This window comes from Capricornis sumatraensis, chromosome 13 (assembly GCF_032405125.1).
Source record: "Capricornis sumatraensis isolate serow.1 chromosome 13, serow.2, whole genome shotgun sequence".
Classification (NCBI taxonomy): Eukaryota; Metazoa; Chordata; class Mammalia; order Artiodactyla; family Bovidae; genus Capricornis; species Capricornis sumatraensis.
Window position 1 is genome coordinate 72038402 of NC_091081.1, and position 20279 is coordinate 72058680.

A 20279-nucleotide genomic window follows, 5' to 3' on the forward strand; every position below is an offset into this window, starting at 1 on the left:
ATAGCATTGAAAACATACAATTTGAGGAATGACTTATTAGATGTGAACAGTAGAAGCTACTGGAAAGTTTAATATATCCCAGTGGTGTAGCAGAAACACATTGCTCTAGATACTTTGAACTATAGGTCTGTCTTCAGCAAGTATCAGTTGACTACTTTCATATGCAAGGCACTATGCTGAATTCTGCAGGGAGTCAAAAGCCCTTGTTCTCAAGAAATTTTCAGTCACGTTAGAACAAGGCCCAAGACAAGTCAGAAATAAGTACAGAACAAATGTGCTACTAGTGCCATGGAGGAGATAAAAAGCTATCAAGATTCAAAAGGGAAAAACTACTGATGGTTTTAGCAATCAGGATAAACTTCATGAGGACCACAGCACCTGAGATGGAGAATAAACACCATCTAAGTAGGTAGAGAAAAGGCAAGGATAGCAATCAGAAAGAAGAGCATAGGCAAGTGCCAAGTATGTATGGAGAACACTGAATAGCTTGGTTTATTTCCCACAGTGAACTGAAGCAAGGCAGCACTGGCAGAAGGGGCCAGGATGGTAGGCTGAAGATGTTTTGTGGAGAATTTTGTAAACCTGAGTAAAGGAACCATTGTGGATTTTTAAGGTAGAGGTGATAGAATTAAAAGTGTACGTTGTAAAATTTGAGTTGTGATAGAACAATGACAGGGTGAAGGTGGGGCGGTCTCTTGGGAATTGTAGATGAATGGTGATAAATGCCTGAAATAGGATCATGGAACTTGATCGATAATGGAAAGAAGAAGATAGAAATATTAGAATAATGTAGGACTTGTCATCCCATCAGAGACATGCAGTTAAAGTGAAAGGGAAGAACCAAAAATGCGACTCATGTCAAATGTTATTCCCGAGGAGAATGGGGTTGTTGTCAATATAAATAGTGCCATTAGAAGAATTTAGAGACTTGGGGAAATGGTGTGTTTTGATTTAATAGGAAAAAATTTCATGAAGCATTTGGAAATGCATTCCAAGAGAGAAGAGGCCAGAGCTTGAAACAAACTTTAAGATTGGTCACAGAGAAGAAAGTAACTGTAGACAAGAGAGGGTTTATTAGTAGAATTTATAAGTATCCCTGAATATACCTGGGATTGAGTTAAGAATGAGCCAGGTCCAGGTTAATGAAAAATGCCTAAGTTGAATGTTGATTCCAGTTAAAATAGCATTTAAGGAAAATAAAAGCTAAATTTTTATGGATTAAGGCTTTCATATGGACAGATTTGAAGAAGAAAGTCCATCATACGGTAAATTTGAAGGTAGAATCAGAGTACTTATAAATGCATTTTTTTAATCTAGGAAATTGAAAATACCCACTCTGCTGGTACTGCCTAATCGTGAACTATATTATACCAAAGGAAGAGGCAGCACATGAGAAAAGGTGGTGGTGGTGGTGTAGTCGCTAAGTCATATCCAACTTTTGCGACCCCAAGGACTGTAGCCTACCAGGCTCCTCTGTCCATGGGATTCTCCAGGCAAGAATAGTGGAGTGGGTTACCATTTGCTTCTCCAGGTTTCCATTTCCTTCTTCATGAGAAAAGGTAGTAATGACTAAAGTTGGAAAAGCAGCCAAGATACCTGCAGAGAGCTACACCGAAACTGCAGAGATCATGCATCCAAAAACCCCCTGGCTGCCCCCAGCTTAGTTCTCACAAGTGTGGATTTTTCCCTTTGTGTTTCATTTATGAGCAATGGGCAAAATTGTTAGCATAAAAGTACATTGTTTTTCTTTTCAGTTAAAATTAAAAATGCTTTAGATTTTTCTCTTTTTGCAGATTAACTATTTGATAAAATTTAAAACAAACTAAATGGACTGCCCTGGTGGTTCAGATGGTAAAGAATCCACCTGCAATGCGAGAGACTTGGGTTCAATGCCTGGGTTGAAAAGTATTCTGACCTGGAGAATTCCATGTACCATATGGTCCATGGGGTCGCAAAGAGTCGGATACAACTGAGTGACTTTCACTCACTCTTAGCAAACTAAAAACATGATTATTTTATAATTTGAGTAATCTCACAACATTTGAAATCATTTCAGACATAAAAGATAATTCCTTCAGCCGATCACGGAGCTCAAGTGTAACCAGCATTGATAAAGAATCCCGGGAAGCAATCTCTGCTCTTCATTTCTGTGAAACTTTTACTCGAAAGACAGATTCAGCCCCTTCCCCGTGTTTGTGGGTTGGTACTACACTGGGAACAGTGCTTGTCATCGCACTGAACCTTCCCCCGGGAGGAGAGCAAAGACTTCTTCAGCCAGTGATTGTGTCTCCAAGTGGTATGTATGCTCTGCTGCTGGACTACCCTTGAAAGTTTGCTTTACTATAATTTAATTGAAGCCTTTGCTTTTCATCTTTGAATCAGTCTAAGAATTCTGAATGGAGATAGTTACAGTCCTTTGCTTTTAACTGAAGGAATTCATGGATTAAGATTCCAGAATATCATTTACTTATACAGCCATTCAAGTTTTGCATTTTTTTAAGCATTAGGATCATGTCTAAAATGATTACTACATAGAAAAGGAAAACAAAATACTGTTGTTCTGTCTCATTCTAGGATACCTTGAAATAGTATGTTCTGTAAGCAAAAGGATAGTACATATGTAGGGAAAAAACTGAAAAGTTTTTTAAATATTGCACACTTAGCTATTTTTAATCTCTAAGTGTGAAGTCTTAAGATTGTCTTTCTTCTTTGAAGAATTAGAAAAGGTAATTTAACAAAAAATTTTAAGAAGAAGAAATTTATACTCTTCCTATATTAAAAATGAGAGGGAAAAAAAGCATGATTTTGCTCTCTAGCATATTCCTTGTTTATATATTATACATGTAGTATTTTAAATTTTCTAGTAGCCATATTAAAATGTAAAAGAAACAAGTGAAATTAATTTTAGTATAACAAATTTCATTTAGCCCAGTCTATGCAAAATGCTAAATCATTTTAGCATGTAATCAGTATTTTAATATTATTGAGTTATTTTATTATAATTTTACTGTGCTAAGCCTTCAAATCCAGCCTATATTTCACTCTTACAGCATGCCACAGTGTGGACGAGCCACAGTTCACATGGCTAGGCACTGGGCTGCCATATTGGACCTTGCAGCCCTAGATGCCGTCTACTTACATTCAACGATAGTACACTTGGCAGGTGTGGGTATGAGACCTAGTTCTAGACATCCCAGCATTTATCAGTCTTGTAACACTTATTGAGATCTTTTTCCAGATTCAGATACCATGCTTGAGGTTTGAATCCTGTCAGCGAGCCAGTATATAGTTTTGGTTCAGTATATATTCTACATATTTTTGAGTGTCTAGTGTGTGTCAGAGTTGGAATAAACATATTTACTGTCTGGAGTAAAATACTTTTTATTTACTGAAATGGCAATTTTAGGTACTATATTGCGGTTAAAAGGGGCGATCCTGAGAATGGCGTTCCTGGATTCCACAGGCTGCTTAGTGCCCCCTGCACATGAACCCTGGAAAGAACACAATGTTCCTGAAGAAAAGGATGAGAAAGAGAAATTGAAGAAAAGAAGACCTGTCTCTGTATCTCCCTCCTCCTCTCAGGAAATCAGTGAAAACCAGTATGCAGTAATATGTTCTGAAAAGCAAGCAAAAGTGATCTCATTGCCAAGCCAGAACTGTGCTTACAAGCAGAACATCACAGAGACCTCATTTGTGCTTCGTGGGGACATTGTATCATTAAGTAACGGCATCTGCCTTGCCTGCTTCTGTGCCAATGGACACATCATGACTTTCAGGTAAGAGGTTTTTGTTTGTTGTTTTTTAAACACAAATATAGCATTTCCTCCCGTCAGAACGTAATATTGCAGAATTGTATTCAGTTTGGAGAAGTGCTTTTAATTTGCTTACAGTCATATACACTGAGAATTTATTTTCATTCAGTTACTTGTGAACAAGTACGTGAGGAGAAGAAATCAGTTTTATCTCCCACTCAGGTATACAAAATCATGAGGTTTAGAAGGTCCCTGCCATTTTTACTTCCTGTAGTATTTGTTCAGACCAGAGCCTTCCTGTCTGTTAATAAGTTTTTCATTGTATTCTCAAGTTTGCCGAGTTTAAGGCCTCTGCTGGATGTGTATTACTTGCCCCTTACCAACATGCGGATAGCCAGAACGTTCTGCTTCACCAACAACGGACAAGCCTTGTACCTTGTCTCACCTACAGAAATCCAGAGACTCACTTACAGTCAAGAAACCTGTGAGAATCTTCAGGTAAGTAACAAAACTATCACTGTCATTTGTTCAGAGGTAAAATATTTTCTAAGGTCCCTTACATTGTCCATCCCTTCTACTCCATGAGAAAATTCAAAGCTTTTCTTGAGAACTTGAGAGCATATGCTTTGATACTGGTAATAAAGTGTCTTCATCAGATTCCCGTTATAAAAGGGACTCCATCTCATCAATCCGTATTTTTTCTCACCAGTGATGTCAAAGAAATACAAAATACTACATCTGTTTTATACCACTCTCCACACAGAATAAATATCTATTATATAGAAACAAAAGAAAAATCCTTTTTAAAGGCATATGTTGATGTGAAAATAATTATATCTATTTTAGGACAAATTGTGTCATTCCTTTTAATATACTCTGTATTCAAAGGATATATACAGATTATCAGAAAAAATAAGATTTGATAATTTTCTTCTAAATATTTTTGTTGATCTATTTGTGAGAGATTATGAAATCTTTATAAAACTGTATCTTTAAAAGTATTGAGTGCTTTATGTGCTTGTATATTTGTGAGAAATGATCAGTTTAGCTTGAACTTTTTAAACAAAACTGCTCTTTAAATATTAGAGCTAAAATATTCATTGATATTTAGAGAAACCATTATCTAAGGGAACTTTATTGTGAAAGTTTTTAGTTAATTAGCCATATTTTACTGGTTTATAAATTTAAACTTGTGACTTATTTTTAGAATATGAGCTTTGGAGTCAAGAAGAATGAATTTAAGTCCTAGCTTTGCTAGTTACACAGTTATGTGACCTTAGACAAGTTAGTATGTCTGAACTTCATTATATTTAAAATGAGGATAGAAATAATATCTAATGTCATAGGATCTGTTATAAATTAAAGGAGACAATACACATAAAGTTCTTACTAGCACAGTGCTCAGTAGAAAGTACGTGCTCTCACATGTTAGTAGTATTATTTCAGTAAGCTAGACTATACTAAAAACATACTCCTGATATTATAGACCTTGAGAGTGAAACAAAATTACAGTTACAACTGTATTACAATTAGAACTATATTCTGGTAGCTCAGCTGATAAAGAATCCACCTACAATGCAGGAGACCCCGGGTCAATTTCTGGGTCGGAGAGAGCCCCAGGAGAAGGAATAGGGTGTCTACTCCAGTATTCTTGGGCTTCCCTGGTGGCTCCGGAATCCACCTGCAATGCAGGAGACCTGGGTTCAATCCCTGGGTTGGGAAGATCCCCTGGAGGAGGGCATGGCAACCCACTCCAATATTCTTGCCTGGATAATCCCCAGGAACAGGGGAGCCTGGTAGGCTCCAGTCCATGGGGTTGCAAAGAGTTGGACACAACTGAGTGCCTAAGCATGTATACTTAAAAGTTAAGTAGGAACATACAAGATATAAAGACCAAAATTGAACTTCTAGAGATAAAAATCTACAGTGTTAGAGATGAAAAATATACTGGATGGAATTAACATCAGATTAGACATTAGAGAAGAAAAGATTAAGTAACTTGAAAGCATAGCAATAGAGAAAAGCAATTGAGTGTTTATACTTGAAAAAATTATAGCACTAAAATATCTGTATTCAAAAAGACATGACATGTATGCTCTGTCATGTCCGACTCTGCGAAAAGAAGTTGTCCTCAAATCAGTGACTTCAGCTTCCACCTTAGAAACTGAAAAAGAAGAGCAAGTTAAACCCAAAGTAAACAGAAGAAAGAAAATAGTGAATATCCAAGTGGAAATCGATGAGACAGAAAACGTCAATGAAGTCAAAAACTTGACCTCTGAAACCAATAAAATTGATCTCAAGCCAAACTGATTGCAAAGAAAGAAGTATATCAAGAATGAGAGAAGTGACTTCTGTAGATTCTACAAATGCTAATTAAAATGGATAATAAGGAAATACTATGAACAGCTTTAGGCCAGTAAATTTAAAAAAACTTAGGAAATGGGCAAATGTAGTGTGAGACACATATTACCAAAGTTCACGCAAGAAAAAAATAGATAACCCAGAGAATACTATAGGAAAACTGAAGTTAGAAACCTTGGACAAAGAAAGTTGAGGCCTCAGTGGCTTCATTTGTGAATTCTATCAACATTTCAGGAAGAAATAGTACCAGTTCTATTTAAAACTCTCAAAAGTTAAAGAGCGGAAATGCTTCCCAACTTGTTAATGATATGTTCATAGAACATGTTACTAAAACCAATGATTTTAAAGTAAAGAAAATTACATATAGATCAATATTCTTTACAAATACAGGTGTTAAAATTCTAAGCAAAATTTTAGCAAATTGAACCTAACAGTAAATCAGATGGATAATTCTGGTCATGATAATTTATCATAACCAAATAAGATTTATCCCAGGAATGTAGAGTTGACTTCACATTTATAAATCTATCTATGGAATTCACATTAGTAAATTTAAAAAACAAGAAGCAGTTGATAAAATTCAACATCCATTCCTGATTAAAGAAAAGTCACACAAGGTATAAATGGGAACTTAAAAGGCATCTAGGAAAATCTACACCTGACATAATACTTAGTGTTGAGACAGTCCTGTGAATATTGGTGTTTTCATTTTCTTCAGCTATATACCCCGAAGTGGAATTGCTGGATCGTAAGGTAGTTCTAATTTTTTGGAGAACTTCTGTGCAGTTTTCCATAGTGGCTGCACCAGTTCACACTCCTGCCAGCTGTGTGCTAAATTCCCATCAGCAGTTTCCTTCCCTCCACATCATTACCAGCATTTGTTATTTGTGGACTTTTTGATGGTAGCCAAGATAAGGAAGAACCTAAGTGTCCCATCAGCAGATGAATGGATAAAGAAAATGTGATAGATAGATAGATAGATATACACACACATATACATACATATGATGGAATACTACTTAGCCAAAATAAGAATGAAATTTTACCAGTTACCTATGTAGACATGGAAGGTATTATGCTTAGTGAAATAAGTCAGAGAAAGGCATACAGTGTATTATCACTTATATATGAAATCTAAAAAATAAATATATATAATAAAACAGAAACAGACTCACACATGTAGAAAACTAACTAGGTGTTACCAGCGGGTAGAGGGCAGGAAAGAACAGCAATATAAGGGTAAGGGATTACGACTATGTATAAAATAAATAAGCTATAAGGATATATTGTACAGCATGGGGATTACAGCCCATATTTTATCATAACTTTATTTTTTTTTAACTTTTATTTATTTATTTGGCTGCTTCAGGTCTTAGTTCTATCTTCATTGTAGTATGCAGGATCTTTAACTGCAGCATGTGGGATCTAGTTCCCTGACCAGGAATCAAACCCAGGCCCCCTGCATTGAGAGTACAGTCTTAGCTACTGGACCACCAGGAAAGGCCCAATTTCATAATAACTTTAAATGGAGTATGATCTATACAAATATTGAATCAATATGTTGTACATCTTAAGGTAATAAAAATAAGTCAACTAATAAAATATTACAGTTCAGTTTAAGAAAAAAGTGATAAAGCATATGCATTGACTCATTTGTGAAATTAGTTTCCTGTATTTTATCACTTGTTTATTAACACAAAGGAGATACAGTTGTCTAACATCAGACAAATATATTTGTTTCTGTACCTTCATATTTTAGACTAGTTTAGAAGTTCCAGACATTGTTTCAGATGTATTACTATTACTAGATGTAGAGAAATATCACAGGTAATAAAAATCTATTTAGATTTCACCATTGTTTATTAGTCATTAGTTAATTATCCTAAAGAATGTGTTTATCATAATTAAAATTTTTATTTAAATACAAATGAAAAGTATTTAAGATACTATTCAATGGTATTGAAATACATACCTTTTTAACATCAGTATTCCTCACCAAATCCTAATACTAACCATAGACTGTGCAGACTCTAAAAATGCCTAATTTTAAACTTCCTTTAAAAATATATGTTCACACTGGTAATCTAAAGATAAATTACTTCATATTTTCTAATTTGTTTCATCTCCATGTAAAAGGAGGTTTTTCTATTTAATGTATACATCATTCAGTATCTAATATTGGCATTTTGTGCTATCTTTAACTCATTAAAGATAATCTTCATTATCTTTAATCCTGGTAGCATTCCTGAGAGGTAAGTATTAATATTACTTGTTTATCATATAGTTAAGGAAACCAGTTCTCTGAGAGACCGATTTGCCAAAGATCCCTCTGCATGTAGAAGCCAGAGGTGAGAATCAAACCCAGGTCCATGTGGTTCCAGTTTATACTCCTCCCAGTACACTACAGTGACTCTTTTTTTTTAATTTTTTTTCTTTTTTTTTTTAACTTTGCAATACTGTGTTGGTTTTGCCATACATTGACATGAATCCACCACAGGTGTACATGAGTTCCCAACCCTGAACCCCCCTCCCACCACCCTCCCCATATCATCATTCTGGGTCATCCCAGTGCACCAGCCCCAAGCATCCTGTATCCTGTATCGAACCTAGACTAGCGATTCGTTTCTTACATGGTAGTATACATGTTTCAATGCCATTCTCCCAAATCATCCCACCCTCTCCCTCTCCCACAGAGTCCAAAAGTCTGTTCTTTACATCTATGTCTCTTTTGCTGTCTTGCATACAGGGTTATCATTACCATCTTTCTAAATTCCCTATATATGTGTTAGTATACTGTATTGGTGTTTTTCTTTCTGGCTTACTTCACTCTGTATAATCGGTTCCAGTTTCATCCACCTCGTTAGAACTGGTTCAGATGTATTCTTTTTAATGGCTGAGTAATACTCCATTGGGTATATGTACCACAGCTTTCTTATCCATTCGTCTGCTGATGGACATCTAGGTTGCTTCCATGTCCTGGCTATTATAAACAGTGCTGTGATGAACATTGGGGTACATGTGTCTCTTTCAGTTCTGGTTTCCTCAGTGTGTATGCCCAGCAGTGGGATTGCTGGGTCATAAGGCAGTTCTATTTCCAGTTTTTTAAGGAATCTCCACACTGTTCTCCATAGTGGCTGTACTAGTTTGCATTCCCACCAGCAGTGTAAGAGGGTTCCCTTTTCGCCACACCCTCTCCAGCATTTATTGCTTGTAGACTTTTTGATAGCAGCCATTCTGACTGGTGTGAAATGGTACCTAATTGTGGTCTTGATTTGCATTTCTCTGATAATGAGTGACGTTGAGCATCTTTTCATGTGTTTGTTAGCCATCCATATGTCTTTGGAGAAATGTCTATTTAGTTCTTTGGCCCATTTTTTGATTGGGTCTTTTATTTTTCTGGACTTGATCTGCATAAGTTGCTTGTATATTTTTGAGATCAGTTGTTTGTCAGTTGCTTCATTTGCTATTACTTTCTCCCATTCCGAAGGCTGTCTTTTCACCTTGCTTAGAGTTTCCTTTGTTGTGCAAAGGTTTTAATTTTAATTAGATCCCATTTGTTTATTTTTGCTTTTATTTCCAGTATTCTGGGAGGTGGATCATAGAGGATCCTGCTGTGATTTATGTCGGAGAGTGTTTTGCCTATGTTCTCCTCTAGGAGTTTTATAGTTTCTGGTCTTACATTTAGATCTTTAATCCATTTTGAGTTTATTTTTGTGTGTGGTGTTAGAAAGTGTTCTAGTTTCATTCTTTTACAAGTGGTTGACCAGTTTTCCCAGCACCACTTGTTAAAGAGATTGTCTTTTCTCCATTGTATATTCTTGCCTCCTTGGTCGAAGATAAGGTGTCCAGAGGTGTGTGGATTTATCTCTGGGCTTTCTATTTTGTTCCATTGATCTATATGTCTGTCTTTGTGCCAGTACCATACTGTCTTGATGACTGTGGCTTTGTAGTAGAGCCTGAAGTCAGGCAAGTTGATTCCTCCAGTTCCATTCTTCTTTCTCAAGATTGCTTTGGCTATTCGAGGTCTTTTGTATTTCCATACAAATTGTGAAATTATTTGTTCTAGCTATGTGAAAAATACCTCTGGTAGCTTGATAGGGATTGCATTGAATCTGTAGATTGCTCTGGCTAGTATACTCATTTTCACTATATTGATTCTTCCGATCCATGAACATGGTGTATTTCTCCATCTATTAGTGTCCTCTTTGATTTCTTTCATCAGTGTTTTATAGTTTTCTATATATAGGTCTTTAGTTCCTTTAGGTAGATATATTCCCAAGTATTTCATTCTTTTCGTTGCAATGGTGAATGGAATTGTTTCCTTAATTTCTTTTTCTACTTTATCATTATTAGTGTATAGGAATGCAAGGGATTTCTGTGTGTTGATTTTATATCCTGCAACTTTACTATATTCATTGATTAGCTCTAATAATTTTCTGGTGGAGTCTTTAGGGTTTTCTATGTAGAGGATCAGGTCATCTGCAAACAGTGAGAGTTTTACTTCTTCTTTTCCAATCTGGATTCCTTTTATTTCTTTTTCTGCTCTGATTGCTGTGGCCAAAACTTCCAGAACTATGTTGAATAGTAGCGGTGAAAGTGGGCATCCTTGTCTTGTTCCTGACTTTAGGGGAAATGCTTTCAATTTTTCACCATTGAGGATAATGTTTGCTGTGGGTTTGTCATATATTTACAACTATAATCTCTGCATTTTAAATATCCTACTTTATACTTATAAAATTATGTGATCATTAAACAATAAGTAAATTAAGAAGAGTAAACCACAATTCTAAAGTGAGGTAAATTTGAAAGAGCATATATTTATGCTGTGACTCTATATATGTCTTATTACTCTATGCTGTGACTCTATATATGTCCATATATGTCTTATTATTGATTTATCATAAAAGACACTCAAATGGTAGCTGTTTGCAGTTTGTTGTATCGACTTAATAAATGCAGTTTAAATTATAATCTGCAGAGTATTGTATAAAAAAGATTGGAAATATGTCTAAAATCACCTTTGTTATACAGGCAAATGTAAACTTGAATTAAATAATAGGTATTAGTATATTCCCTGGTGGATTTTAACAGGTTTGATTTATTGACTTTAGGGAGTTTTTCGTTCTAGTTTTACTCCCCTTTATAGAAATCCAAAGGAAAGAAAATTTAAATGTAAAGCCTTCAATCCACTTCAGCCTTATAAGTGAAACTCTGTGTTGTATACTGTTAACGTTATCTCCTTTCATTTATAATCTGGTTGGGGAGACAACATTAATATGGGTGTATCTTGGAATTCACTGGCAGTCAGTGGTTAAGACTCCATGCTCTCACTGCTGAGGGCCTGGCCTCAATCTCTGGTCAGGGAATTAAGATCCCACAAAACAAAAAATGAAAAAAAGGAATATGGATATATCTAAAAGTAAAATCTTGGGACATCCTTTATTAACTTGCTTAGCCCAGCCCTAAGAAAGAAACTCTAAAAAATACATATTTTTAGCTCGAACTATAATGTAATATCAGACAGAACTACCTGGAACCGATTATGTACTCGTCATTTCTGTCATAGCTACTTCTATTTACTGGGCAGAAATGCAATCCCAAGTCTCACTATACTTTTATTTTGCTTTTAAAGCTTCCCAGAGTTGCCTTGTAAATAATATTGCTACCATCCTTCTTTTATAGAAACTTCTCTTCCCTCTTTATGTCTCATCTACAAAGTCAGTAAAATGTCAGCAGTTTTTCTTGTCTGCTGACTTACCTTTACCGTTTCTGTGCTCTGAAGAATATTGACAAAAATTTCTGGAAAATCTGACAGTATAGAAAGAAGCCTTTCCATCTCTCAGCCAGATTTCTGGAATTCCAGGTGTATGTTGGCATAATTCTGTTCCCAGCATATGTTTATGAAAAAAGATGTGTGTCTTTCTAAACTACTAATTTTCTGACTCAGTTATCATTACACTAGACTTCAATTTGCTAATATATTTTCTTATTTCTAATGTAAGAAGACCTAGTTATTAATACAGTTACCAATTCTTAATAATAAGAGTTATAGTTATATGAACATTTTATCATAAAGATTGGAATCTCCTTACAGTTTAAGCTTAAATCATCTTTGCTAAAAATGTGAAGAAAGTAATCTAGCCAAAGTAGCAAACAACAAGTTACTCTTAGTCAAGTTCATCTTAATTTACTGTTTGACCAAATCAGACTGTTCTAGATCTGATCATTTGAAATGTGCTCATTAGTTGTGAACCTCAACAGCTAATGTTATAAGTCTTAGTTAAAGAGTTTACAGTGCTGGTTTTGTGATTATAGTTTCGTGTCCCTGAAACTTTAACAGTTACAATTTGCTTTGATTTTAAAGGAAATGTTGGGTGAACTCTTCACTCCTGTAGAAACACCTGAAGCACCAAACAGGGGATTCTTTAAAGGCTTGTTTGGAGGTGGTGCACAATCTCTCGATAGAGAAGAACTATGTAAGTTGATTTATTTAATTTGGATAATATATCTATAAAACAAACATTCAAGCCATGTAAATTTTTCTTACGTGTATAAATTTATGTTCACCTTTTTCCTCTCTGTCACGACAACTGATGGATCCATCTTTTAGCAAAATGCATAAAATTGTTTTCTGCCATATTCTAACTCAAATCAGGGGAATAGTTTACTCAGCAAATCAAAATCAGCATGGCTTCAGGCTAAAAAGGAATAAGCTTTAAGTGAGTAATTTGAAAACATTTTCTAACTTTCATTAAATATGATCTTTATTATTATTTTAATTCTGTAATGGACTTTAGTTGATAACTTTGAAAAAATTTTTATGTAAACATTGATTTTATCTTATAAAACTTCCAGAACTACTCTCATTGCACTTAGAAGATTATTTAAAATGTAAAGTCTAGTTCGTGTACCATCTTCCATAGAATTGGCACAGATTGGAAGTTGGTCCTTGAATGAACTAGTAAATTGATGAATGTTTCACCTTTCTTTCAAATAGGAGCTATTAGCTATTCTTGAATTTTTATTTTCTTTTATTCTTTGTATTTTACTAGAATATTCTAAAATTTTCTTTTTCTGTTCAGTTTACTAGAAAAACTGTAAGATTAAATATTAGCAAGTAAGAGTGTAGTAGTTTCATTTTAAAAATTTATCCTAATGATTGGTCAGTCATCTGGGTAATGAGGATTGTCAGTTTTAATTCATTTAAAAAATGAGGACTGCTCTTCAAGTCATGGGGGACTGATTATTTAGAATAACATTCTTACCAAAATTAATTGATCAAGCTGTACAAAATTCAATTTTTATAAACATCAGTGAGCTAATGATATAATGAAGACAATATACATGGGGAAAGGTGGTAAGCATTGCAACCTGAGGCCACTTTTGCCCTGGAGTACTTTGCTACAGCAAGCTGCAGTTCTGAACTGTGTTAAGACCAGCCAGGTAGGCTCCCAGAATTGGCTAAGGTGGCAACCCTGATAAATAACACTTCCTCTTTGAAAGGACCCCAAGGACCAAGGGCCATAGCTTAAGAGTAAAACTGATGTGAGCATATACACAAATAAATATTTAATGAAGCCCTTATCAACTCGCTGCCCCAAACTTTGTAACTTATTCTAAATTTTATTTGGGAATTCAAAAGGTCTCACCTTCTCTGTTTAACACTGTACTAGAGTCTTTAACCAGGGCATTTAGGCAAAAAGAGAGTATAGTTGGCATGCAGTTGGAATGGAAGGAATGAAACTGTCTCTCTTTGCAGATGACATCCCTGCCTATAGAAAATCTTAAGGAAACCACACACACAGTGGTTCTAACTACTGGTGGTTAGGACTCAGCGCTTTCACTGCCATGGCCCTGGGCTCTCAATCCCTGGTTGGGGAACTAAGATCCTGCAAGCTGCACTGTGCAGCCAAAATAAATTTTTAATTAAAAAATAAAACACATTCTAGGCAATAAACAAGTTCAGCAAGATTTTAGGATACAAGGTCCATATAAAGAGTCAATTGCATTTCTATACACTAGCAATAGACAAACCAAAAATTAAATTAAGAAAGGAGTTTTGTTTATCAAAAAGATGAAATACCAGAACATACACTAAAAAATATGCTAAAAAATTCAAACATCATTTAAAGAATTAAGACATAAATAAATGGATTAATATCTACGTTCATGGATTGGAAAATTTAATATTGCTAAGACGGCAGTGCTCCCCATATTGATCTATATCTTCAACACAATCCTTGTCAAAGTCCAAGCCAGTTTTTTGAAGAAAGAAATAAGCTGTTTCTAAGATTCATATGGAAATGGAAAGGATTCAAAATAGCCACACACATACACACACACAAAAAAAATTTTTTTTAAGAAAAAAGATCTGAGTTACATTTTGATTTCCAGTGTTGTTGCAAATCGGGAATCAATCAAGATAGTGTGGTACAGGCATTAGGATGGATACATAGACCAATGGGAAAGAATTGAGAGTCCAGAAATAAGCCCATTCATGTATGGTCAGTTGATTTTCTACATGGATGCCAAGAAACTCCAATGCTGAAAGATTGGTCTTTTAACAGATGGTGTTGGGACAGTGGATATCCACATGCAAGAGAATCTGACTCACACCATACACAAAAATTAATAACTCAAAATGAATCAAAGACCTTAATGTAAGAGATAAAACTATAAAACTCTTAGAAGAAAACCTAAGTATAAATCTTTGCGACCTTAGATTACACAGTGGTTTCTCAGATATGACACCTAAATCAAAACCAACCAAAGAAAACAATAAATTATGTTCTAAAATTAGAAGTCAGAAAACATAATGATATCTGTTGAGTCTAATAGCCAGAGTGTTAAAAAAAAATTCTTAAATTTTTTTATTCTTACTCAACAGTAAAAAGCCAAATAGTACAATTTTAAATGGGCAAAGGGTTTGAATAGACTTTTCTCCAAAGAAAACATACAAATTGCCAATAAACACATGCAAAGATCCTCAATATCATTTGTCATTAGAGAAATGCAAGTCAAAACCACAATGAAATACCACTTCACAGGATGGTTGTATTCAGAAAGATGATCTTCTTAAGAATATGGAGAAATTGGAACCCTTACAAGTTGCTGGTGGAAATATAAAATAGTGTAACCTCTTTGGAATACTCCAGCAATTTCTCAAGAAGTTAAACATGAAATTACGTGACCCAACAATTCCATTACTAAGTATACACCCAAGAGAATTGAAAACATGTGTTCACACAAAAACTTGTGCAGATGTTCATAGCAGCATTATTCATAACAGCCAAAAAGTGGCAACAACTCAAATGCTCATCAACTGATGAATATATAAACAAAATGTTATATATCCATATCCATGCAATAGAATATTACTCGGTTATTAAAAAGGATGAAGTACTGCCACATGCTACCATATGATTGAATCTTGACATTAAGTGAAAGAAGCCAGACACCAAGGCCACACAGTGTGTGAATCATCTGTATGAAATGTTCAGAAGAGGAAAATTTATGGAGACAGAGGAGATTCTTGATTGCCAAGGACTGAGATGAGGGGGAAACGGAAAGTGGCTGCTAATAATCATGCAGTTGTTTGGGTGGTTTGTTTTGAGAATGAAAATCCTTGAGAATTAGTAGTTGTACAACCTTCTGAATAAACTTCAAGTTAGTGAATTGTTTAGGAGCAAATTTTATGGTATGAATTACATTTCTAAAGAAAGAAATGTATCCTAAAGTAAGAAGGAATCTGACATCAGTTTTTAACAGAATTTTAAAGACTTGTAGTCATGAGGTTGTTAGGTCATGAGGGTCTAGGTTGCGAAGGGAAAGGAAGCAATAAATTCCTGAGATCTGTTGAAGACAAACGTGGTCTATTTGGTAAGCAACAAGATAAATGGATAGAAAGAAAGGAATGTGGTTATGTACACCTTTTGGAGACTGAAAAGAAATACTGAATAAATTCTACATTTTTCTTCTAAGCCAAAGCATAGTATTTCAAGTGTGAGGAAAGTACAGAGTGAATAAAACAAATACGTATATTTAAATCTGTCTCTTTGAATTTAAATATATTTAATTTATCTTTAATTTTTGGACACTTAAGAGTGATTTTTTTTTACTGTTTTTAAAGTTGTATCAGTATACCCATCATCCATTCCAACAAATAATTGTCACTTTTTTTGCTCAAGTTCTAGTATATGAACTAGAATGAAATATTTATTAATATATGTTATATTTCTATATACTTGAAAAGTATCTAAAAGTTCATTGTTAAAACAATCATAATAAAATACATAATAATTACAAAGTAAAATATAAAAATACTTCAGTTACATTGTCAGTCAAGTGTGTTTTAATGTTATCAGGAGATAGAATTTTCTATTAATTAAAGTTTTCATTTTCTGGGTTACTCTTTCATGTATCAAATCATTCAGTTGGAGAATCGTCCTCAGGAAAGGCTTCAAGGAGTCTTGCTCAGCACATCCCTGGCCCTGGTGGCATTGAAGGCGTAAAAGGAGCGGCCTCTGGGGTTGTTGGTGAACTCGCACGAGCGAGGCTGGCACTGGACGAGAGAGGGCAGAAACTTAGTGACCTGGAAGAAAGAACGGCAGCTATGTTATCCAGTGCAGATTCATTCTCTAAACATGCTCATGAGGTATGTCTGTCAAACAGATACTTAAGCCAAAAAGCCTAGATAAAGCAAGTATGAAAATTATTGTATTTTTATATCTGTTGTATTTTGACACATAAATTTTCTTCTCATATCCTCAGTATGGTTGCAGATTCCTAAATTTTGCCACTAGAGGGAACCATTACAAGACTCTCAGTAGCCTTTGATCTCTTAACTGAAGTTTATGAATTTTGAAGGAAGCTGCTCCCCCTTCAGGCTTTTTTTTAAACAAAACCAGTGGCTTTGCAGTAGTTACTTAGGGAATACAATAAAAACAAAGTTAATTTTCCTAAATTCCTCAGATTCTACTACTAACTTCTCCTAGAAAAGAAAATAATTTGTCTCTTGATTCTTTAGGTAGATTTAATCCAGTGAAGCGATACTAAATGTGTCTGTAGACCAGTTCATGCAGAGGAGTAGTGTGCATTTTTGCAGTGAATTCATCTTGATGAGTGAGGAAGCTCTGGTGGAGGTTAGAAACAGACTGTGAAGTAAGGGAGCCCTAATTGGCCTCTTACAAATGCACTTTGTTAGCCAGAATAACACCCTTGAAAAACTGAATTTAAAGTCTGTTAGGTGGAATGGCGGAGAACGCAATGGCACCCCACTCCAGTACTCTTGCCTGGAAGATCCCATGGGCAGAGGAGCCTGGTAGGCTGCAGTCCATTGGGTCTCGAGTCAGACACGACTGAGCGACTTTACTTTCACTTTTCACTTTCATGCATTGGAGAAGGAAATGGCAACCCACTCCAGTGTTCTCGCCCAGAGAATCCCAGGGACGGGGGAGCCTGGGCAGGCTGCCGTCTCTGGGGTCACACAGAGTCGGACACGACTGAAGCGACTTAGCAGCAGCAGCAGCAGCAGCAGGTGGAATGGGGTACATGTTTCTCATTTTGACAGCTCTGCCACTCCCTGATACTTCATACTGGGTTACTTCTCACATTTAGCTCCTAGCCTAGCCCTCAAAGACATTTTGCTTTTATTACCTGAAGACACCAAATTAAGGTTGTTTTTACATTTGAGTACCCAGTCTGTCAGTAATAGCTCTTCTTTAAATTTTAGGTCAAAAGCCATCTCTTCCTTGCTCAATAATGTTAACAGCTAGCATGTATGAAAGAGGTAACTTGGCCTAAGAGAGATTTTTCCAGGTTTTCAAAGAGATTTTTGTGAGTCCTTGTATTAGGCCCACACACCTCAGATAAAGAAAGGCCAGTGCCTTCAAATCTAAGTCAAGACTTATGTTCACATAACAATGAACCTGACTGATCTCTAAGGCATGTAACATTTCAGCCAGCCTCAGAATCTATCTACAGTCTAAATATTTAGCCAAGAGCTCAATACCTAGCTGTTAGCTTTTCCCTTCTATCAAATGTTCCTCAGCCATATTTGAGAGTATAGAAAAGACAGTACATTGAGTTGGTTAAATCATGGGTTTTTGGATTAGACTACATGGGTTCAAATCCCAGTTTCACCACTGTGTTATCTTGACTAACCTCTTTAAGCCTTAGTTTCTTCATTTGTAAAACAGGAAGATTAACAATGCCCAGCACATAGAGTTGTTGTGAGGATCAAGTGAATCCATGCAGGGAAAGTGCATGGCTCAGAGTCAGCTACTCAGCAAACTGTAGATGGCAGCAGGACTAGTCTCAGCCTTTCCTTCTCCATGTTTTTTAAGCTTTATTTTTAATTCAGTTAAGAGAACTGAAAGTTACTTATTTTTTAAGTTACTAGCTTATGTCACCAAAGAATGCACTGAGCTAAAACTTACTTATATCATGTCTTTTAAGGAATATGAGGACCTTCTAGGCTCGTTCTTCATAGTTATAGTCTTTCTTTCCTTGAAACAGAACAGTTCTTATTTCTTGCGTTCAGTATGAATACTGAATATTAAAAACTGAAGAATGCTTCAGAATAATTTAATGTTTTAGAAAACTGTAGAAACCAGTTTATAAATGTTGTTATTCTGTTATTAATCTGTTGTTATTCTGTTGTTATTCTTAAACATTTTTTAAACATGTTTTTTTTCTTACTTTCTCCCCTTTAGATGATGTTGAAATACAAAGATAAGAAGTGGTACCAGTTCTGATAACCAGAAACCCAGCTAAAGTTCAACGTCAGCCAGAAGGAAAAAGAATTTTCCTTTTTTATGTTATTGATTTCACTTTAGGAAAGTTAACAAGAAAGGGATGTTTGTCACTGGATACTGCTCTTTCCTAGCACAATCACGCCCTGTCTTACCTCAGTCACGTGGCTTTAACTGAGGCGTGCTCACACACACTCAACGAGGAGTAGATGGTGCGGGCCAGCTATGAGCTGACAGTCTGGGAATTAGGATGGTGGTCACACGTTACAAATGAAGAAACAGAGGGATCTGAGGAGACGTGGCAGGGACTATTCCTGGATCATTCCTGGATTAAACTTTCATATGCCAACAGACTCCATGCTGTCCTGTTTGCCATCAGTGTTTGACCTCTTTGAGGGAGAGGCAGTAAGTCAGAAGTCTCGAAGCCAAAAGAGTTATGTTTGTGTCATTGACTGAAGTATAAACTGCTGTCTTGGACTTTCCCTCCCTTCAACTGACTGGTCATCAGTATCAATAGTGAAAAAAAAAAAAAAACAACAAACCGTTTGTTACCATATCTTTAGACAGATAAGCTGAATGGTGGGCTTTAAATAATAAAAACATACACATAGTTGACTTGTGTATGGCTACTCTTGGATTCTTGTTATTGTATACTTGTGTTTAGTCCATATTTTGTCAAAAGCAAAACAAGGCGATACATCACTTTTCATTGAAAAGAAAAGTGTAGAGCATGACTGAACTGCTCATCATTCTGGGAGTTTCCATGTAGTGACTGTGCGATGTGGAAAGAGAGAAACCTCCATTGTGCCGAGGAGAATACTTCAGTGTCTCTTGCCATTGTGCTCATTAATTCAGCTAAAGGTGGATTTGACCAAAATACTTACTGGTTAAATTTGTGGAGATGTTGAAATCGGCTAAGTTTTTAATTTTGCTTGAATTTTTATAAAATGTTTAACCCAATGTACCTTTGCATTGTTTGATTAAAATTGCTTTAAAAAAATGTTTCATCATTCCAGTGAAATGTTCAGCTCCCTTTAAAATAAGAAAATAAATACCCCTTTATTTGCTAACAGTTCCAGTACACTCAGGTGATGAGGCAATTTACTCTTAGCACACATGCTGTCGCATGGAAAAACTCAAAAGCATCCATTGTCAATAATTATCTAAGAGTCTAGTCTGACCTACAAAGTATTTTCTGTAGAAATATACTATAAATCTGTACGTGTCCTTTCAAGGTTTTGAAAAACCAAAAAGGAAAATATGTGCATTTTGGTAACTAAATTATGTCTGTATTGGAGTATAAAGGAAATGAGACCATCAGTGGACAATAAATGACTGGTACTAAAACAGCACACACGGACAGAAAAGAGATAATGGAATAGACCTGGAAGTAGGTAAGCCCATTCTGCAGGCT

General features: G+C 35.5%; 1 protein-coding gene across 3 annotated transcripts in view; it reads left to right on the forward strand.

Annotated features, from left to right (window-relative positions):
• The window catches only part of STXBP5 (syntaxin binding protein 5), a 163752-nt gene extending 143941 nt beyond the window's left edge, over nt 1–19811 (forward strand). For all 3 annotated transcript variants that reach the window (XM_068984863.1, XM_068984864.1, XM_068984865.1), the window contains 6 exons: nt 2057–2296; nt 3407–3776; nt 4085–4250; nt 12478–12589; nt 16547–16767; nt 18827–19811. In XM_068984863.1, the coding sequence (XP_068840964.1) occupies nt 2057–2296; nt 3407–3776; nt 4085–4250; nt 12478–12589; nt 16547–16767; nt 18827–18868 (1151 nt within the window). In that variant the 3' untranslated portion in view covers nt 18869–19811. The remainder of the gene's footprint in view (nt 1–2056; nt 2297–3406; nt 3777–4084; nt 4251–12477; nt 12590–16546; nt 16768–18826) is intronic.
• Nucleotides 19812–20279: the final 468 nt, after the last annotated feature.